Here is a 23,003-nt window from a genome sequence, read left to right as displayed (position 1 = left end):
TCACTCAATCGCAGTGAACCTCGATATCGGTTTGCGAAATACAGCGCTTTTGTCTGGATCTTGGCTGCCATCCCAACTGGAGTCATCTTTGTAATAGACAAAATTTGGGAGAAGGATCCCAATGCCTGGAAATGGATTCCTCTAATTGGTTTTACTACATGTTCGGCGAAATGTGAGTTTTAGGTAAAGGTATCTTAAACGTATCTAACCAAATCACAGTTGATAAGTTATCCGCCTGGATCTACTATCATGGATTATTAATAATCCTTGGCACCTTCAATGTGATAATGTTTATCTTGACAGCAATTCACATCTGGAAAGTAAAGCGAGAAATTAGGAGGTTTACTCAAAATGAGGAGGCAACGACAGCTTGCTTTAATTTTGACACTCAGACGTAAGACTTATTTTGGAATTTTGTAAACAAATATAAAACTGCTTTTAAATGTTAAATTAAGTTATTTGCAGTTTCTGCGAATCTCTGCCATGATGGGAGTGTCTTGGATCCTGGATCTTAGTCAGTTTTTTATTGATCCCAACCAGTTTTGGCAGTTTGTTGTTTTAGTTTTCGAATATTTCCATGACGGCTTTGGCATTATTGTTTTTATATTGCTTATCCTTAAAAGCAGCACCATCGAGCTTATCATGGAGAGGTAACATATTTGTAATTGAGTAAGAATCTTTTCGAGTAAATTATATTTTGTCCTTTCAGAATTCGGGGAAGGATGTAGAAATAGTCCCTTTTAAATACGCAGCACAACTAAATTCTTATTATATTAAAGCAAGTACCGAAATTCCTTGTTATAAGAAACCTTAAGTTTTTAAGTTATACAGTAATTTTCATTTTATTATGTCACAAATTTCTTACTATTGTCAACAAAGTGTATAAAAATTAGTCATAATGCATACAAAATGGTGTACAAATTTAAGTATTAACATATCTGCTTAGTTTTACATTTTTATTGGGACTTCGAAACCTATTACACTGGTTTACAAAATTAAATTTAAATCTATATATATATATAAGTATTTTTATATATTTGTTTAATTCTGAAAAATCCAAGAAACAATTTATTTGTGTAGTTTAAAGATCCGCCTTTGGGGGGTGTACCACTACTGCGTAAATGAATCTTCCACTGAATCCGTATGAGATTAAACTTCTTGTTTTTTGTTGACCCATGGTCAGATGCCAATAAATTGGTTGGCGGACTCTTTGGATTTGTGTGTAATTGTGCGAGTCAAGTGAGTTGGCAGTGGGACGGGTCATAAAGGTTAAGCCAAGTGGAAATGTCGGGGTGATTAATCTGAAAGCACCCCCAAAAAAGGTTACGTTCTGCTGGTCAGCGGCGATTCTATTAGAAAACTTTTATATCGTCGGGCATTAAAAGTGTCAAAAGCGAGGCAAACAAATGAAAACTCTTTGGCGCGTCATGCCATTGATTGGCATGGCCACCCACAAGAACCCACGAATTCTTTCTTGCAAAATTGTTGTCTTTTTGGGCGAAAGGAAACATCATCTGTCAGCCGGACAGGCAGGCAGCCGTCTTATTGGGAAATGAAAATATTAAAAATGTATTCCGACTGTCTCGGCGCAGGAAAAGCCATCGCACTGACAGGAGTAAAAAGGAAAGGTAGGGAAAACCCAAAGGGAAAATAAATCAGCAGCCCATAATCCGCCGCGTTGTCTCTGAACTGAGCTTTGCAAGTTTTGCCTCCGTTCTATGGCTTTGAAGCCGACGAGAAAGCCTAAAAACTCAGGCACACGCCACCAACGGATCAAGTTTGAGGGCTTCAACGAAAAGCCAAAAAATTAATGTACAAGAAATGCAGTAAGAAATATTTACGAGGAGAAAATATCAGAAATTCAATTTAGTATTTTTCATAAAAGAGTGAAGACTTTAACAGCTTCAACCCTAGAAAATAAATACAGTGAGTGTGGGGCGATAATTTATTAAATTTCTGGCTAAAGATTTCACAACAAAAAGTCTTTGAATAAAAGAAAATATTGGCAAAAGAAATATATAAGTAAAAAGAACAGATTAAATATTATTTAAAATTTTGTTTAATTTTCTTTAATTATTAAAAAAGGAGGATGAAATAACTGAAATTCTATTTAATATTATCTAAAATGCCAAATGCTTCAAGCCATAGAATATAAATACAATAAGTGTGGGAGGATAATGGTAAGTAAATAGCATTCATATTATATGTTTATGTAAGACAAATTATTTTATTATTTTAATTAAATACATAAATCACTTACAAAGGTCCTAACATTTTTAATTTATGTTGAATATAATAACTGTTTATAGCGAGTTACTTTTAAATGTAATTCAATGAATTTATATCTAATTGATTGTTAATGAAACTTATTAAAGTGGAACAAAGCCCTATAAATGCAATTAGAATTCGGCAATGACTTGTGAAAGCTAAAAAAACTTTGGCAACCACTGGCTATATTTGGACATGGCACTTTCCAAAAGCACTTGGCTTATCCTTCGCGCACTTCCGTTGAAAACAATGCTCGCTCTTCGGCTTCCCGAACAATAAACATTAAATTAATTTCCTCTAGCGATTTCCACCCACGGAGCGAGTAAATTTCATTTATACACTTCCATCTGCGTTTCGTAGTGCATTTCCGGAGGGTAAACGAATTATATACGGGTGTTGTTGTCTAGGCGTTCCTCAATTGCACAAATACACAAACTGGGTCGTTGTGGTCATTATAGAGGGTATAAAACTTGATTGTTCGCCTTACGACATTTGGCTGCCTTATAAATAGACCGACAGACGGACAGACAGACAGACAGACACTTTCACTGGCTGCAGCTGCAATGGTTATTGCGGTGTTGCGGCAACATGCAACTTGTATTGCAGTAATGTCGGCGCCAGTTTGTTTTATGAATGAAATATTCCCCAGGAAAACTGGCAACATTTCCGCGGCGCATGCCCATTGCTACACGGCAGCAGTGTTGCTGCGGTGCGGCAACATGCAACATTGTTGCCCGTCGCCAGGCCGGAAAAACTAAGCGGAAAATTCGGTGGCACAGTTGGCAGACAGCTTTCAACGTGTTCGCGCCAGGAAAAGCGTTCGGATTACGATTTCGATTTCGAAATATTTAAAAATATCACTCATACGCACGGGAGAGCGAGTGACTGAAAGTGAGAGTGAGAGTGCACCGATATTCACATGGCACTTGCCACTAAATAAATAAAAACCAAGTTTTGTTTATTCAAAGCGAAACGGAGAAAGTGTTTTAATAATCACCATTTAGTATATAATCAAGTGAAAGCCTGCCTGCCAGCAGCGCACTAATTTATAAATAAATATATTAAATATATTCTGGCGTGTGTGAGTGAGCAGCATCGATAAAAAGCTTGCCGAAGAATTTCTTCTGAGGCGAAATGTGAAAACAAATTAGTTAATTAATCGATTAAGCCAAAGAACTCCCCCAAAAATCGAATTGTAGATCATTTCATTCCAATTTAATTAATTCCAACTCGCCGAAAAACCCTTGGCATTGATTGTTGACATTGTCGCCGCAAAGATATGCAAATGGGAATATGCGAATATCTTGCACACACAGGCACACACAAGTTGTAAATTAAATTCCCAAGGTAAGCAAATAAGTCTTAATAAGCTTATTAAAATAACAAAAGCGAAAAGCGTGTGTCATAAAACATGCGTTTTCCTTAAAAAAGCTAAATGTCAAGTGGCTTTTTTTATTAGCATCCTTGGGTGTGGAAAATCCCCAGGATTTCCATGTCGATAAGCCGCGGCATGTTGAATATTAAAAAGATTAATTTATTGCACTGCGAACCTCTCATGCGTACGGTCGAATGAAAATATTCCACAAAGACATTTTTTATTATTGTCTGGGGAGTGGCGAAAAACAGAAGGACTTTCTGCCGTTGACGGGTCATCCATGAGATGCAATCGGTCTCACATACTCGATTTCCATAAGAGTTTGCATTCAGAAGCGCCTTCCTCAGTTTCTGGCTTTTATTATAAAATGCGAATTCAAAAGAAAAACATCATGTAAAGAGTACCTTATTGTAATCGTGTAACAAACAGTGCAAAATATTACACAGCCACTCATCGAATTCTTTACAATTTGTTAACAATGAGGAAACTTTCTGATGTGAGCTATACTTTCGCCAAGCGATTTCCCTTGCAGACAATAAATTGTAGACAATATGCTTTCTATTTAAACTTTTCTTCCACTTTTAATTTAGAAGAAAACATAGTTTCATTGGAATTTCATATACAAATTTATAAAATGTACGAGACCTTTCGCTAAGCGAAGGCAATTGTGTTTGATGTAAAGAAATATGAAAAACAACATGGTAGAATAAAGCAAAAGCAAGAGTAAGTGAATAATTCTAAGCCATTGTTTGATGGACAAGTCAGATGTATATGTGTATTTATTCTTAACAATTTGATAACAATGTGTAAACTTCCTTGTGAGAGCAATATTTTTGCAGTTTAAAACAAAAAGCTTTTCCACATGTAATTTAGGAGAAAACATATTTATTCTTATTTTAATTTCTTATTCAAATTAGTTGAAAGGGATTTCTTTAAAGTCAATAAAAAATTATTTAATGTAAAGAAATATGAAAATCAACATGATAAGCTAAATTATTAATACGAGTAAGTGAGTAATTTTAAACCATTGTTTGATGTGCTCTTAAATTATTATACTCTGAAAATTTAAAAACAAACCATTACTTAAACGGTATAAAAATACATGCATATATTTAAATTCAAGATTTCCATTCCACTTTAAATTGTATTTTTACTTTTCGAGAGGCAATCTCTTAAAGAATTTTTTAATTTCCTTTCATTACAACATGAAAGACAAAAGAGTAAAATTGCAGCAAGATAATTTAAAGTTTCGTCGAAAGCCAAGACATTTTTTATTCCAAGGACATTTGTTTCTGAGTATTTTCTGTGATAAAAGGTGAACTATTAGAAATTAATTTAACGTACTTGTGTCTTAAATTGTCCTACGAAACTGATTTAATGCTACTTTGGCTTTTCTTGCCAAACTTTGTTTGCAGGAGCTTTTAAGCAGGTATAAAGTTCTAAGGATTTATAATTTAATTAAAAGCAGAAACCTAATAAGATGATAGACAGATTAAAGTAAGAAGAACGAAGTACACCAATAATGCAAATGAAAAAGTTTTCGGCAGAATTCCTCGGTCTTAAATAAATACTTGGCTACTTGTAAAAGTACATTTCCATGCCACATCTTTTTGTCCAGCAAATAGACTTTATATGTAAACATATTTCCCAGGTTCCGCCATTCAAATTTATTCACATGCATTTTTTATCACCAACTGCATGTTAATTAACTAAATGCTGCAAATTTATTTACACACAAGCTGAAAAAAGAACACAGAGAGGAAAACTCAGACTCAGCGGAAAAATGGATAGCAGCCGCAATGGATTTTTTTTGGCCTTGGGTTAAATGCTGCCAGCAAACAGATCTTGAGCCCTTTTTCCCCCTTCGCTGCTACTTAATGTCACAATGATTAAGTATACGACGCGTGGTTCTTTGCAACCAACAATGCAGCGATTATTTACCCTAAACGCAGCAATTCAAGGATACAACCGCGTGGGTCATTAAATAGAAAAATAGGAGGTTACATAGAAAAAAAATGTGTTTTTATACTAAACAAATATTAAAAATATACTCAAAAAAATATTAACGGCATTTAGAACTCTCATGATACAAAAAAACATTTAAATAATTCGGAAGTGAAATAAGGTATTAGGGTATTTTTATAATACTATAATGGGAACTGTTAGTAAAGAAAGTTGACTTTTAAATATGGTTTTTATTTAATAAGTTATTCATTTAAAAATCATTTGCCTTAATACGATAAAAGAATAACGGATTATTTAGCATATACAAGCCATTTCTTTACATAAATAACAAAATTTCAATACAACTTTTTTTCTGTGTAAAAAGAGTAACAAAGACGAACGCGTTGGGGCATAAATCATTTGCTCTTCAGAGAGCATTCAGCACCTGGCCATTGAGCAATCAAATTGTGCGAAATTCGACAATTAGGGGAGCTGAATGCCGAGTTCCTTTTTGGAACTCCCAGGACCTTTGCTCATTAAAGCCGAAATTGCAGGTATGCAAATGACGGGGCAGCAACCAAACACAAAAACCAAGCTGGTTTGGGCCAAGTCGCATTTCTTTATTTCCCAGCGTTTTTCTGCTGTTCTTTGGTCTGCCAGATCGTCGAGAGCAAAAGCCTTGAAACTGTCAACTAAAAATAAATCGCAAAGAGCTCGCTTTTCTCTCTTTCTTTCTCTGCGAAATATAATAATTATAATTTTGTGTTTTCATTTTGTGCCGCCAACCAGATTCTTTGACTTTTATATGTTTTATTTTTTATTTGGCTTTATATGCCCAACATGCGGCTGAGCACTTTCTATATTCTATAAATTTTGCCATCTGAAAACACTAAATCCAAAGCTATATGTCTATAAGTAAAGCAAATTCCGCGGGCACATGGAATCACAATGAAAAAGTGGAAGGCAAACATAAGTTAATATACTTAGGCTGCTTAATTAAATCACTTTAGTAAAAATGCCAGGCGTAGAGTGAAATTGAGCCATAGCAGAGGTGTCGTTTTATAGGGGTCTAGTAAAAATTTATGTTTTGTGTGAGCTTATTAATAGTTTTTACTTTTAATTAACGATGCATAAAAACATTTTAGTTTTTACTTCTGACTTTTATGGTTTTTTAAATTCTAATAAATCTGATTTAAATTTTAAATTTTTGTTTTTTTATTTGCAATTTAATTGTGATTTAATCACATACATTTTTGTGCATTTTTTGATTTTACTGTTAAATAAATTAAACCAAGAAATTAAACAAATTAATTCAAATAAGACTTTATTTAATGAATTTCTATTAATGTGAAAGCCAACCACATTTTTGTTACCGTTTCAAGAAATAAAATGAATTAGAGATAAATTATTCTATTTCCGAAATAAAAATAAATCGATCAATTAAATGCATGCCCAAGATATTTAGGCTTCTAATTTATTATGCCCTAAATTAATGGCCACCACCTGCCAAGGAATCGATAACACTTCCACTTCCTCTTCAATCAACTTAGAAACTCTCGCTATATTACAACTTAAATAAGGAAAACAAATCAGGACGGCAGATGCCAAGAGTCCCAGCCAAATGAAAATGACACAATCCAGACAATCCGGAGCCCAAACTAAACATGGATTTTCCACACGAAAACGAAAACCAACTGCACTCATGAAAATCCAACAAAGGAAAACTAGAGAAAATGGGGAAACAAAAAGGAGAATTGATGGCGAAGAAGCATTCCACATGCAAATTGCTCTCTGAATAATTAAGCTTAATGCCGTTCACAGAATGAAACATTAATTGAAACTATCTGTCGTCCGACATGAAAAGTGAAAGGATGCGACGTGTCTTTTCTAATTATCCTGCCATTGATTTGGCCATAACACTCTCGTCTGTAAACAACATTCCATTTAATTATACACATTTGATTTAATTGCTGGCGCACTTGAAAGTGCAATTAACACCACAGGGTGCATTCCCAGCAGCACTATATTCATAAAGTATGTTATGTTAGGAAAAAAATCGGAAAACTGAACCAAACTGTATGGCTCAGTCAAAGTTCACACAACTCATGCCCTCCGTATTTTTCTGAAGGGTTTAAAAGCTTAAAGTTTTTTTTGGATGGCTTGCATGTAGATTTCAGTCAGCTTTTAGTGGTTAAGCCTCGTAATCCGAGCCGTATTTATGGTTCATTCAGCCATTCAGAAAGCTGTAAAAAGCGGTTTCCCCAAACTGAAGATTGCTAATGGTTTTGGCAATTGCTGTTGGTTTTACTTAGTGGTTTGGCATTTTAACTTCTTTTGATTTGTGTTTTAATTTAATTAATTTAATTTTCTGACAAAAATGTCTTTTGTTAAAACTTTGGATATTTTTGATATTCTAGTCTTTTTCAATGATTTAAGCATTTTAAGGCATTTTGATTTTTGCCTAAGGTCGATACTTTTTGAACGAATTGTGTATAATTATCGTCTAATTGTCAATTCCAGTGTAATTTAGCATATATAGCTAGTATTTTAATAAATTATTATCTAAACAAAATTAAATGTTAATTGTAAATGCCCTACGCCAATAACACTTTTTAAACAGTATTAACCTATTTTTGTCTGCCTAGAAGGGCTGACTAAATATTTAACTAATAAAATAATTTCTCACAAATACAGAAAATGCCTCCTGCGAAAAACATATTCAAAAAAGTATAAATATATCAATGTCTAACACTTTTGATTTACCAAAAATGCTCTTTAAAGATTATCTACAATTTTAATAAATTATTCACTAAATTAAATCAAATGTAATTTAAAATGCCCCCTGCTAAAAACATATTGCAAACAGTTTTAGTTTATGTTTTTCCGCCTAATAAGGCAGTCCAAAAATATGGAAAGGACATTAGAAAGCACTCATCATCCTCGAAACAGACTTTGATGTCTGTTGTTTTTCCGCAGAACATGTGAAACAACAAAAGCCTGCCAAAGTAACAAAGACCAAAAGGCAGTGAAACCAAAAAGCCTCTTTTTTTCCAGTTTGTTTTGGTTCCGGGTGACAAAAAAGGAAGTGGTGGGGAATTCCAAATACCAGAACTGCCGCAATAAAGCCAGCTGTGAGGAAAAATTGCTGGGTAGGATCGAGTGGTTTTTTTTCTGTTTTTTTTTTCTGTTGGCCGGAGCTGGAAAAAAGCAATTTCGGGACTGGTCGTGTGGGCGATTTACCAATGTCAGGGCCGTAAAAAGTAAATGTGTGAGTCACACGAAGGCAGAGCAACTAAAACCGGACACGTGCAGGCCGTCAAGAGTGGCAAAAAGGGTCACAAGCATTAAAGATAATTGCGCTTATAATTGCCAGTCCAGTTGCTACGAAAAGCCACTTCAATTCTCGCCTCTAATTGAGATAATCGCATTAGGACCTCAGGGTCGAAACAATTGAACTTTTGTGGGTGGTAGGGCGTAGAATGGAACACCTGCAGTCCAATGACCGCAAATCGCTGACCACTTAACATGCAAACAACTGCAGCGGACACTTCTTGTTAATCAAAATGCTGCTGCTGCTACTGCCACTGCTGCTGCACGCACAGATAACAAATGCAAATTCGACAAATATCACGCATACGCAACGTGCGACCTGGACATGTGTCCCTTAACCCTCCATTTATTCTGGTTTTCTGCACTTTGTGGTCAACTGAGCAAAGCCACAAACATCACAAACAGCCATTGCCACAATTACATGTATAATTATTATCATCAAGAGCATTTGCCGACCTCTTTGTTTCCCTAACCTGGCCATAAATTACGTCAGCATTGATTCACAATCGCATTCGGCATGGGAATATATATTGATTTCATTGTGCAATCAAGGAAACAAGTCACACAGAAGTTATATTTATGCTCACTGAGGAAAACAGGGATTATAGGGAATTAACTATAAAAAGTATTTTTACTTATTAATTAAATTTTTTAAAACTAGGGTTCTATTGAAATGCAATCAAATTGTTTCAATACAAAGATTGAATAGAATTTTTTTTTAATTAAGTCATGCTATAAAATTTGTTGAATTTTTATTAAGCATTAACAAAATATATATTTTTTTTAAAATACACCTTAGTTTTAATTATTATTCAATTTTATATATTTTTATATCCCAATAAATACAAACTATATATTTGTTTTTAAAATAGCCTTTGTTTTAATTGGAATTGTATTATTAATTGTATTATATTGCATTTTATATCCCAAACATCAAAACCATATATTTTTTTAAATAACCATTGCCTTAATTAGAGTTGTATTGTTGTATTAATTGTATTACCATGTATTTAATATCCAAACTAAAATTATGCTGCTCGAAAATTATATTTCTCTTTTAAACTCTCCGTTTTTCGGTTAATTTAATTTGTTTAAATGCTATTTCTATATATTTCTTCCAGTACCAATCTGGTTTTACATACAATATTTGCTTGGCCACTTGATGAGCTATCAGTCGGTGCTCGTATTTTGGCCCCATTATTTTTGTATCTGTGTCTTTGTTTGTTTGCCAAATGGTTCGAGGTGTGGGTGTGTGTGGTCCGTTTTTGGTTTTGGCCACTTGAGCCTGATTGATGTGTCAAAAATGTGACATTCAAAGGGGGCGCGGAGGTGTGAGTATTCGTGATATTTACACGTGGCAACGAGCGGAAAACCCTTAAATGATTTAGTGCTCACACTTGTTGCCACACGATTCGATAAGGGCCGAGAACAAATAAAGTGAATTAAATCATTAGAGTGTGACAAACACAGGACCTTCAGTAAAGGATAATGGCCAATATAAATCAAAATCGAAACACCACTCTATTAGCAAAATCCAATTTCAATGGCAATTAGAAGCAATCCTTTTTGCCACACACAAAACTGTTTTCGACTAATTTTCTGTTAGTTGCTGTTAGTCTTTATAATGGTGATTACAGTTTGTGGTTTATTTTAGTGTAAATGCTATTTATATACCTAGATACAGGTGACTATCAAGATTGACAAACTGATTTTATTGATGAGCAGACAATTTTTTTATTATCAAAAAGGCAGATAATAAAATTTAAATAAACGTAGTGCCTTTTGTAGTATCCATGTGCTGATTACAGTGCTATTTTAATACTTAGATGTATTTATTATACTTATAATGTTATAATACAAAAATAAAGATAAAATTATTTTTTTTTTAATTTTTGATACAATATATATACCTGTTTAATTTCTTTTTAATTATATACGGGCCAACCTTTGCTGAAATTTTCCTTTTGCGTCGTAGAAATATATTCCAAAGGAAGATCTAAAGACCCATATTCCCTTGCCTTCTTCTAATAGTTAATTTTAAGAAAATTACACTTTTGACGTAGCCAAGGGCATAATAAATGGTCAAATCATTCTGAAACGCACTAACTTGGTTCTAATTAAAGAACTAATTGTTACAAATTGTACCTGTAAAAGCAGGCATCAATTAGGCTTCCATTTAAAAAGGAAGAACAGGACCACGACAATTGACACCAACGGTATTTATAATGCGCACAAGAAAATGTTTTTGGGACCCCTGTAAACATACATATATCTTACTTATTTCCACTCAAACTGCCAAGCAAATAAGTTTGTTTTCGGTGAAAGAGGGGAAAAGCTTCTTGTTGTTAATCGATATAACCTAAGTAACCTTTCTCAAAACACTAAAAATAATTGCTTAATAATATTCAATAACAAATAATATATAATTTTGAATTTTTATTATAATAAAAAATATATAGGTAATTTAAACTTTAATAGGAAATATGATTACCTCTACGACACTTGCATTTAGGTCTTTTATTACGGTACAATTTTCCATTTCTTAAATTAATAAAAGATGTAATTTTGTAAAATGTAATGTATATTCATTCAAATCAAATAAATTAAAAATATATTTTATTGATACTAAAGTCGAATAAGACACTGATCACAATATAATAAAACAAGCAGGATCGGTAATCCTAAATCAGTAATCAAACAATAATTTTATTAGACTCTAATATACAAATCAAAATATAACAAAAAAGTATTAAAAATGTAAAAGAGTAATGCAAATCTTAAATAAATAAATAAAATAAATGTAAGTCAAATATTATTGTATAAAAATATTTTTCAGTGTTCAACCTACCAGCTTTTACTAAACGACCTTCCATTTTTCATTTCCTATTTTGCAGCATAAAGTGTCGACGACGCCGGTCGAAAGCGGGAACAAAGGACATCGTCACCAGGTGCTCGTGAACCCTGACCCGTGGCAAGAGAGACCCACAATAAGTACCCGACCTGCGGCCGCAGAATTGATGTTCGAGCAAAAGTTTCCCCTCGCCTACCCAAATGTTACGCCCAAAAGTCTTCTTCTTCGTGTAGGCTTACGAATCGGGCAATTGGTGGACGTGGACCAGTAGAAGTGGTGCAGCGATGAGTGGAGCAGCGGTTGCCCGGTTGCTCCTCCGCCTGGAGCTCCCCTCGCCCGGAGTAATGCCACCGCCGCCCACGGACTACGACTATGGCGGAGCCATCAGCGAGGATGAGTTCCTGGCCAGCGTGGTGGCCACCTCGGAGGGACCTACAATACGATACGATCTATTTCCCCAGAACCACACCAACCAGCCCAGCTTGCACATCCTGCTCAACCATACGGAGGTGCAAACAGATCTGCAATATCCGCACTACGAGGACTTGGGTCTGGATCCGGACCCAAATTGGACGCGTATCTGCGAGGATGTCTACAATCCTTCGCTGGAAAACAATCGCATTGAGTTCTGGGTGTGCGGCGTTCTCATAAATATCGTCGGAATCCTCGGCATCCTGGGCAACATAATATCCATGATAATCCTCTCCAGACCCCAGATGAGATCGAGTATTAACTATCTGCTCACTGGCCTGGCCCGCTGCGATACTGTACTTATAATCACCTCAATACTGCTATTCGGCATACCCTCTATATATCCTTACACCGGACATCTTTTTGGCTACTACAACTATGTGTATCCTTTTATATCCCCGGCTGTATTTCCCATTGGCATGATAGCCCAGACAGCCAGTATATATATGACATTCACGGTGACCCTGGAACGATATGTGGCCGTTTGTCATCCCTTAAAGGCGAGGGCCCTCTGTACTTATGGCCGAGCCAAGATCTACTTTATAGTGTGTGTGTGCTTCTCGTTGGCCTACAATATGCCACGATTTTGGGAGGTGCTGACAGTAACGTATCCCGAACCGGGCACAGATGTCATACTCCACTGCGTGAGACCCTCGAGATTGAGGAGATCGGAGGCCTATATAAATATCTACATACACTGGTGTTACCTCATAGTGAACTATATAATACCCTTTCTCACCTTGGCCATACTAAATTGTTTGATATACAGACAAGTGAAGAGGGCGAACAGGGAACGACAGCGATTATCGAGATCGGAGCGGAGGGAGATCGGTTTGGCCACCATGCTGCTCTGTGTGGTGATAGTTTTCTTCATGCTGAACTTTCTGCCACTGGTTCTCAATATATCCGAGGCCTTCTACAGCACCATCGATCATAAGATTACGAAAATCTCAAATCTATTGATCACAATCAATAGCAGTGTGAACTTCTTGATATACATTATATTCGGCGAAAAGTTCAAGCGCATTTTTTTACTCATTTTTTTCAAGCGCCGCCTGAGTCGTGACCAGCCGGATCTCATCCACTACGAGAGCTCCATATCGAACAACGGCGATGGTACGCTGAACCACCGATCCTCCGGCCGCTTTTCGAGGCACGGCACCCAGCGGAGTACCACCACCACGTATTTGGTGGCCACCGGAGGCGGCGGAGGAGGAGGACCCAACACCTGCGTTGGTGGCGTTGTCAATAATTCGCTGAATAATGTCCGACTCACCCAAGTGTCGGGCTCACCAGGTCTGGTCAAGATCAAGCGGAATCGGGCTCCATCGCCGGGTCCAGTAGTTTACTTTCCAGCCCGCGAAATGCAGAGATCCGCGTCCACCACGAATTCATCCACCAATAACAATACCTCCATTGGCTACGACTGGACGCTGCCGGACAACAAGAAACTGGGACATGTCTCCTCCGGATTCTGAGGAAAGTCGAGGAGGGAGGCGCAAGAGAAAGGGGTTAGCTTAGTCCACTAGTCTTGTAAATAAGAATAGCGCAAACGACAGCTGTGGTCAAAATATTAGCAGGGATAGCTTACCTAAAAATGTGGCTCCCATTTTTTTTTAATATTTAAAAAATTATATATTTTGCAAGCGATTATTTACAAAAGAAAACAATTTTATATAATGTTCCTTATACAACATTTTGAAATTTCTTAAATTGGCTAATTGTCCAATTGTTACTGAAAGATTTTAAAAAAGATTTTAAAGAATAAATGATTTTCACACGACTGTTCAAAAAAACATACTTTTATTTGGCTAAAACGTTTGCTATTTATTTCTATTTGGACATCTAAGCACTAATGCTAGTATATTATATAATTGTTTTCGATTTTTTATATTATATTATTATTATATTAAGAAAATTTACTTTCCCAAAAATTATAATAGATTTAAATTTATAAATTTAGAAAATTTAATAGAATTTTTACTTTTCAAAATATTTAGAGAAGATTATAGAAAATTTCGTCCTTTACTTTATATTTTCTAAGTCTACCAAAAAGGCAATTTTAAATAATAGTTCGCAAAAATGTTAATTAATACCCAAAGACAGTGCTAATATTTTGACCGCAGTTGTAAATACAATATATTTACTGTACAGAAGGCATAAACTAAGCGCTCTAAGCGTTGCGTTACTTTGTGATAAGCGTTAAGTGTTTCCTTCCGCAACTTCTCTCTACTACTCCTCCAAAACTTTAATCGTTGATATAGATATTAAGTCGGTTAGTTTTGCCATTAATCAGATCAGGTTGAAGAAAACTAGTTTCTTAGACTGAAAACTTAATATTGCTCTTTACTGACTTTTTCCTTTCATTTTCTCTTGTTCAAACGATTGAATTTGTATCAATTTCGCAGTAAATTAGTCATTGAAACTTTTCGAATCCAATGCCGTTTCACTTTCCTTTGACCCAAGTTTTATTTATTAGCGAATACTTCGGCTGTCTTTAATTAAATACATTTTACAACGCATTTCTTGGTCGAACTTGATGAATGATTTTCCTTTTCTTTGGCTGATTTGGGTTGCCTAAACTTTTCGATTTTCCTCACACTTTCCCGGAAACTTGGGTTCCTTGGGGTCCGAAAACAAGAGGGCCACGGCAATCTGTCAACTTGTCAGAAAGTTTTAAAAATGCCGCTCAAAGTTCAGTCAGCTCAAAATTTTCGCCAGCATTATTTAGTAACCCAAAAAACTCAAGTAGCTCAATTTAACAGCAAGTGAAACAATAATAAACAACAAAAAGAAAAAGACATTTTCAGGTGTTCACAAAAGAATTATTTGTACTGCTCCTTGGTCCTCAAACAAAAAAATATAATCCACCCACGCTATTGTGTAAATACATTTAAGAGTTCTGTAAATATTTATAATTTAGCAAGTATGCAAAGCATAAACGAAAACCAAAGATATGAAATTTAGCTTTCAATTCAGATTACTGAAATCCAGGAAAGGGGATCTTAAAATATTCTATAGAGGAGTTTGATGGATGATAAAATAAAAAATAAAAAACATATTTAAGAAATCCTGATAAAGTTAGTATAATGAAAAATGTCCAACTTCAAATAACTCTTGTTTTATCTTGTTTATTAATTAAGTGCTTATAATTTTGGTTGCTATTCTCATTTTGTTTTTAGACCATTATTTTTCAAAAATTTAAAATTTTTAAACTGAAGTACACAAAATAATTACCTTTAATATCGCCCATCAATCTACTCAAAGAATTGCTTAAGTATCCCCATTTCCTAATAAAAATTTACCTTAAGTTTATTTAGATCTAGTCTAGTCTATTGTAAAGTCATAGCAAATACGTAATCGAAAACTAATATGAATAATTTCAAGCGATTGTGCAAATAAATGATGATGAGAAATCCCAAATGCTTTTAGTGTGCGAATAATTTAGCAAACTTTGCGGGCCTGATTTGCATTGATTTTCAGATTTTCACATTTTGCACCGCAATTACCACCGCCGCCGTAATAGGCAAAGTTTACTAGCCAGACGCAGTTTGGAAAATGATAACGAGCACTTAAGGCGGCCACTTGCAATTCAATTTGGCCGGGTCCTGTCGGATAATTGCCATCGCAGTGGCAGGCCGATGAAGGGAAATCTCGGTCCTAGCTAAATCTAAACTCGTCGAGATTCAAGAGTGGGTAAAGGAGCTGGAGGTCCTTGCGCATTTGCGTATCTTATGCTAAGCACGTTGGCAGGATGTCGACTTAAGTCAAGACAGCCGAGAAGCCGGTAATAATGTTCCACAGCTCCACAAAGGAATTTAAATAATAATAACCATAACAATAAGATACAAGCAAACACACACACACGCACCAAAGGGGGCGGCAATGGCAAGGTCGAATTGCCCAGGTGGCGAGCTGTCATCTGCACTGCAAAAAAGCACCATATAAATATATTGTAAGTCACATAATAAATATCACAATTTAATTATTATTTTTTTAACGAAAAAAATTACTTAAACTAGAATGTTTATTTTTTAAACGAGATATTTTCGACCGAAAAAATAATACAATTTAAAAGGCATTTAATTTGATATGATGAGTTTGTATATTTTTTAAACATGTAACATAACATTTTAAATTCAATATCAGCTCAATAATTTTTTTTGTCAGTGTAGAAACTGGAAAGAGGCAACCTGCCAGAGTGAATTACGGTCCGCACGTGAGCCCCAGGCTAATAATGGGGATATATACCGATCTAAGATAAAAGCAAATAATTGGAACAAGGGGAACCAACAAAAGCACAGCCCATTTTAACTGGATATTATTGCGTGTTTCCTGAAACTGTCATCCACAAACATGTTTGTGTGCCAGTAATGTATGGTTTTAATAACCCCACATGAAAGGTTTGCTGCTCTGTTTTAGGAACTTACTAATTGAGAAAAATAACAATTTATTTGCTGGAAAATATTAACCATGATTGATAGTATTGTTTTTTGCCAATTAAGAACGAAATAATTACACTGAAGTTATATGAAATTAATAATTAGTTTCAAATTAAATAAGGAAATTAAAGAAACCTAGATCAGACAAATAACTAAATCCATATAATTTAAAAACTGTAATTTTATAGGAACGATTGAGTTAGCACCTTAATTAATAATTGAATTTTATCTACTTACATATTTTATTACGGAATTGCCATCTTAAATATCAATTTTACTGTAATTTGGTTTTTAAACGTGGCTTAGTCAATGAAATTTAAAACAATAAATTACAATATCTTGCAGAGTTATTAATCAATATTAACTGATAAGTAATCGCAAGCCGTGGTTAGCACTTCAGCTCATATTTCACTTCCTCCTTGGTAAGTACCCCAAAGGTAAGCACTTAATTTAAGGTATGCATATCTGGGGGAGCCTGACAAACCTCATGAAATACTTTAATGCCTTGGGCTTAGCGATTTGAATATGTTTGTCGGTGCCCAAATAAAACAAAGGCAGCTGGCGAACTCTATTGTTCCCGCCGGCACTGAAGTGTCACCACGCTGGGCGATAATAAATCAGTCCCGGATAATGTCAACACCAAGGTCCCTCTGACCCTAAGTAAATATTTGTGCCGCTGCCCAAGACAGTTTCGTTTGATGCGTTTTTGATGCTACAAGGATTATCATTTAGACGGTCCTTGGATTGAGTCTTTGACAAACGACAAACAGTTTTTGGCTTTTTGCGACTTTTGGCAAAGCATCATCGATGACAAAGTGTTGACCCTGTCACGCTGTTTGCTAATTAATTAGACGCCTTTTGTCCATCGGAGCCTCGAAGCTGTGTAGCGTCAAAAATTTAATTAATGGTGGCCATGTTGGCCATAGTGATTCGCCGGAATTCCAACCCAAGTTGCAATCCAAAACTTCGCACAGCTTTTTTGCCGGAGACAATGGCAAACAATGCCAAACATCGGGACATTGTGATGATGCCGCGTAACAAGGAGCACTTGTTCTCCATTTAATACACAACTAAATTCCCCGGGCCCCACTTCATCCGCCGGAATGACAATGACGTGGGGTGCCGGAGGCGTCCTCTGACAGCTATCCACACTCGTGATCTGAACGTTAGTGCCAAGTGAACCCAGCCACGGAAACTTCGCTTCATTTCGAACTTTTTTTTCAAGCCCACCCACTCTTTGTAAGCTGAGAAAAAAAATATGCGTTTAGAATGTTTATTATTCAATGTTTATGCTGGAATTCCATTTAAATCTGAAGAAAATCATTGTTGTCTACTGACGAAGTGATATATATATAGAGAAATCATCTATGTCAAAAAAATAAAACGAAACTATTAGGAAACTTATTGTTAATCAAAAATAACCTAGGAATTATAAAAATTAAAATTTTGTTAATTAATATTAAATTTTTGTTATTTAAAATTAAACAAGTTATCCAAGCAACCTTAATATTTATTGTTTTTAGCATGCTGTAAAAACTTAAAAAAACTTAAAAAAACGTTTAAAATTTTCTATGCTTTTACAACATACTTTTTTTTCCAGAACATTTTTTGCAGTGCATCTGTATGTCTCTGTTGAGCAAAAACACTCGAATAATTAGCTTTGAACGGCCCTCAATTACAGGGCAACGCTATCTCTTCCCTTCACAGGATAGTTGACAATTGGATGGGCAGATGCCACAAACAGAAAACAAACACTGCTCTATTAACAAGGCCCAACATTTCGAAATGACAATAAAAGCAACGACAACAAAAAAATAACAATCGAATATACATTACAGACTTACCAACAGTGTATATGATTGAGTAATGTAACCATTTCAAAAGAAAAACTAATTATTATTATTTTTTTTTTTAAGTTTATTTTTTCTTAATAGTAAAATACTTAAATTATAATTATTTTTTGGTTCCTGTTGCTTAATACCATTAGGGTTATATATAATATTTCAAGCAAATTTGCAGAAGCTTAATTTCTTTTTTTCTATTAAATTTATTCAAGTTTGTAAATAAAAAATACTCTTTCGTATGTGCATTGGTGTTATAGTTAATAGTCATTTAATTGGAAAAAACTTTTAGCTAGAAACTTTCAGTTTTCAAAAATAAGATATCAAACAGCATATGAAATGTTGTAGCTACAGCAAAAAGGTTTTAATCGAATTATTTAGCGAAATATTAAGTTTACCCCTAACTGGATGTTAAAAATCTGTCTCATAAAAATCACTGAAAAATTGTAAATAAATGAAAGAAAAACATGCAATCCTTAACAATCCTTAATCCCCAGCATTAAATTCGAAGAAATCCAAGAAATCCAGCACCATAGGAAATACAAAGCCCACTTGACTCGCACATTATTTTCCCATTGAATCACAAAGAACAGCTGGAAACACACAAATGGACGAATATAAATAGACAATATTTACAAATTGTGACATTCAATAACTTGGAAACATGCTGAACTGACACCTATCGCGACCTCGCAGAAAGGACGAAGGACTGAGGACCAAGGAGGAAAAGGACAACAGATTGTGAAAACACACTTGGCGACGCCGCTAAGTATGCCACACATTTTGTGGGCCGTATATATTTTATATGCGGCTTCAGAAATGTCTGACGGCGAAAACCGTTTTAAACACACCAGAGGCGTGTCCATGGCAGCCATTTCGACTGCCAGTTTGGATAAGGTACACTCAAAAAAATTTGCAAACAACATACATTGGGCTGTGCCCAATGGATTTCAAGAGTATCACTCATACGCACGGTTGTCTTTGAACAAAAATTGTATTCTATCTGACGTTACCTGTCGTATGAGAAACTTTGTTATTATTGCACAACGCCTAATTTTAAATCTGTTTATATAATGAAAATGTTATTCAATTCATGAATATGTTAACAATAAATGACATAACTTTTTTCTGATGCTACCTCAACAAAAATTATAAATTAAAAAAGCACATAAGTTACCAATTAAATTAATTATCTGTTTATATAATTATTATAATAATAGGAATTTTTCCTAAAATTTTTTACCCTTTGGTATGCCTTTTATTTTAGTGCACATTCTGAAAAGAAGAGATTCATGGGGATGAGGAGTGGCAGCCCAGACCGCATCTGTCGGTCATGCTCGACGACGATGGCGATGAAGTGACGAACACCACCGTGGATTTTTTCCGTATTCGTGTTGTTGGGACTGCAAGTGTGCGACTTTTGACAAGGGACCAAAACCCAAAACCCTCACAAAAGGGCCCAGATTTGATGCTGACATTGAAAGCAGGCCGCATTGGTGGTATTGATTTTATGAAGAAGCCGTTGGCCAATGATAATTTACAATTTGTATGCGGGGTCTAGCCGAGGAACTCCATCAAGTGGCCAAAACTTGGCAGATAGGTATCCGGCACCAGGTCCATCTTTTTAGGGTCGCCCTCCTCGACGATCTTCTGCACATCCTTCAGGCTGTTAACACCACTGCCGACCATCAGGGATTGAAACTTGCAGTTCGCCGAGAACCGAATATCGGTCTCAAGTCTAATCAGGGGGGTATAAAATTAGGTGGATACCAAAAATATACATTACAAAGAACAGGCTTCGATGGGAAAGAGATACTAATGAAACACTTTCTTTGAAAAGTTGTTCTTAGCTTTCAATCCAAACCTGCTTGTTACGACTTGAGATTTTTAGTCGGAGATAATATTATATTTATATTGGTAAAATATTATAATTATATATTTTTAATCACTGACAAGAAGGAAAGGAGTGTACTTCTTCGTTAATGTCAAGCAGGAGATTTAAGATTTGTAATCATAAACATAACACTTTATACCTGTTTAAAGTAATGCTAGAAACAGTACAAAAATATGTAATTTTTAGCTTAAGGGTGATGGTGTAACTAAACTTATGTTTTTTTAAGAATCACTCACGTGTCTCCCACCATCAAGGTGGTCTCCGGCTTGATGACACCGGAGTGCAAAAGTGAAGCCGCCATCCAGGGATTGGGTTTTCCCAGCACCAGTGGCTTTCGACCAGTGAAAGCTTTCACCGCCGCCAAGGTGGCTGCGGCGCCGACAATCACTCGATTATTGCCAATGGGATAGGCGGCATCCAGGCAAGTGCCCAGGAATAGTATGCTCGGATTTAGCAGATAAGTGCCGGCACGCACCACCTTGGCCATGTTGAAGCCCTCATCGCGACCCACAACCACTGCCCCCACATCTGGATCCAGTTTCAGATCGGCCACGAACTCATGAATGGGTCTCTCCAGAGTCTCCGAAACTTTGGCCGAACAAATGCCCAGATTTTCCAGCTCATAATGAATCCCATTCTCGCCCATGACGAACGCTTTCTTCTGGAACTTCTTGGTAGCCAGGAAATTGGCACATGAGTATGACGAAGTCAGAACACTTTCCTCCTCGATCTGAATGCCAAAACTCTTAGCCTTATTGACCACATCCTTTCGCGAAGTCTCCGAATTGTTCGTCGCAATAAAGGTATTTCGACCGGTAGATTTTAAGTGATTATACGTCTCCACCGCCCCCTCGATTTCCTTCGCAAAGTGCCAAAGGACTCCGTCCGCATCGCAGATCACGGACTCAAAGGACGACAGCCACTGGCGAACCCGTTGCTTCGGCAACTTGGTCAGGTCGGAGCAGGTTTGCTTGAACATAGCTCACCAATCGGAACTTGTGTTTTCCACTATGAAAGTTGAGTAAAAAACACGGGAAACTTTGATTCACATTTTGATTCACATTTTTTTGTGGGGCAAAAAAAGTTATGGGTCTTCTTAAGAAACAAAGTGTGTTAGTTTAAACATTAGACTTTATTCAGTATCCAATTAACAATGGCACTTTTAAATACAACTTATCTATTTCGAGAGGACAGAAAGGGCAACAGATTGGACAGTTTTGGCACATATAGATCGGGAACTTGCTGATATAGAAATGGAACCTTAGATGCCTGGGCCTCGATGGCATCCAGATAGCTGCTGACCCCAGTGCCCACCATCAAAGTTTGAAAGCCACAATTGTAGCCGAAAAGAATATCCGTATTCATTCTGTCAAGAAAATATAAAATAAAATATTGATATAAAATTAAAATTATATACAACGCAATATTTATTTTTCTGTTTATTTTCAACCTTAGCATGTTATTTAAATTAATATATTTTATTAACAAATTTCAAAGATTGATGCCATTAAAAGAACATATGATATAATTCAAATAAATTGTACCTTTTTACAGTATAGTAAACATAGTAATGTAAATGAAAACAAAATTTTAAAAATATTCATTATATATTTGTTAAATTTAAATGTATAATACATTTTTAAACTGAGAATTAAATTAAATTCACTATAATATTTTAATAACAATCAAATTTGTATTTTGTCATAACATAGCATAGCTGTCAATTAAAAATATGATATTCTCCCGTGTCAAACTCACGTATCTCCGATTATCAAAGTCCTTTCCGGTTGAATAGCCCCCTGACGCATTAGATCGATGCACATGTACGGATTGGGTTTTCCGCAGGTGAAAGGCATTCTTTGACTGGCAGCCTGAATGGCTGAGACCATGACTCCGGCACGGGGAATCATTCTGCCAGGAGATGCCGGAAAGGCCGAATCGCGATTTGTGGCCACAAACATGACCTCGGGATCCTTGAGATAGCAACAGGCCTTGGTCAACTTGATCATATTGAAATCCTTATCATTTCCTACCACCACAGCGCCCACATTGGGATCCAAAAAGATGGTGTGTACATGCTCTGGCATTGAGAATCCTTGTAAAGAAGGATGATCCAAGGGCAAGGATTCAATGCCCACCAATTTGAGTTCATCGATGATTCCCTGGCCTCCCACCACATACACTTTCTTCTTAAATTTTTTCTCCTTCATGAATCGCGCTAAGGTCTGGCCCGAAGATAGGATCTCATTCTTAGCCACCAAAAATCCCATTTCCTGGGCCTTCTTACAAATTCCCGCCACCGATTTGACCGAGCTATTGCTGCAAATATAAGCATCTTTTCCCATTGCTCGAAGGGCATTGAAGGTCTCTGGCGCTTTATCAAGGACCTCATCGTTCTTCCACAGGACACCATCGCCATCGAAAACGATGGTATCAATGGTCTTCAGCCACTGTTGTATACTGTACCTGTTAAGGCCCAGAACCTGACAGCCGCCCTTCTGGACACTCCTATTTAGAGCCAAATTCATGTTTAATTCTGGTGGAGATTATTGATTGAAATTGGTCTTTATTGAATATAAATTGACTA

At 35.9% G+C, this 23,003-nt stretch overlaps 4 protein-coding genes across 4 annotated transcripts; 2 read left to right on the top strand and 2 right to left on the bottom strand.

The window, feature by feature from the left end:
- On the top strand, positions 1 to 789 carry LOC108145606 (probable G-protein coupled receptor Mth-like 7). Its single transcript, XM_041708354.1, has 3 exons — positions 1 to 394; positions 456 to 650; positions 710 to 789. The coding sequence occupies exons 1-3, from the start codon at positions 288 to 290 to the stop codon at positions 726 to 728; spliced, it is 321 nt and encodes a 106-aa protein (XP_041564288.1). The 5' UTR covers positions 1 to 287; the 3' UTR covers positions 729 to 789.
- A 2,270-nt stretch (positions 790 to 3,059) lies between these two features.
- On the top strand, positions 3,060 to 14,153 carry LOC108146493 (FMRFamide receptor). The gene is made up of 2 exons (XM_017272525.2): positions 3,060 to 3,615; positions 11,812 to 14,153. Exon 2 carries the CDS (start codon positions 12,053 to 12,055, stop codon positions 13,715 to 13,717), a length of 1,665 nt encoding a protein of 554 aa, XP_017128014.1. The 5' UTR covers positions 3,060 to 3,615; positions 11,812 to 12,052; the 3' UTR covers positions 13,718 to 14,153.
- Positions 14,154 to 20,015: 5,862 nt separating this feature from the next.
- On the bottom strand, positions 20,016 to 21,420 carry LOC108145760 (pyridoxal phosphate phosphatase). The gene is made up of 2 exons (XM_017271327.2): positions 20,653 to 21,420; positions 20,016 to 20,260 (listed from the first exon to the last, which is right to left on the bottom strand). Exons 1-2 carry the CDS (start codon positions 21,393 to 21,395, stop codon positions 20,080 to 20,082), a joined length of 924 nt encoding a protein of 307 aa, XP_017126816.1. The 5' UTR covers positions 21,396 to 21,420; the 3' UTR covers positions 20,016 to 20,079.
- Positions 21,421 to 21,529: 109 nt separating this feature from the next.
- LOC108145767 (glycerol-3-phosphate phosphatase) lies at positions 21,530 to 23,003 on the bottom strand. Its single transcript, XM_017271336.2, has 2 exons — positions 22,175 to 23,003; positions 21,530 to 21,782 (listed from the first exon to the last, which is right to left on the bottom strand). Exons 1-2 carry the CDS (start codon positions 22,942 to 22,944, stop codon positions 21,590 to 21,592), a joined length of 963 nt encoding a protein of 320 aa, XP_017126825.1. The 5' UTR covers positions 22,945 to 23,003; the 3' UTR covers positions 21,530 to 21,589.

The sequence above is a fragment of the Drosophila elegans genome, unplaced genomic scaffold (genome assembly GCF_018152505.1).
Source record: "Drosophila elegans isolate 14027-0461.03 unplaced genomic scaffold, ASM1815250v1 contig_208, whole genome shotgun sequence".
NCBI classification, from domain to species: domain Eukaryota; kingdom Metazoa; phylum Arthropoda; class Insecta; order Diptera; family Drosophilidae; genus Drosophila; species Drosophila elegans.
The sequence above is the reverse complement of the archived record's forward strand: the minus strand, read 5'-3'. Positions and strand labels throughout refer to the sequence as shown.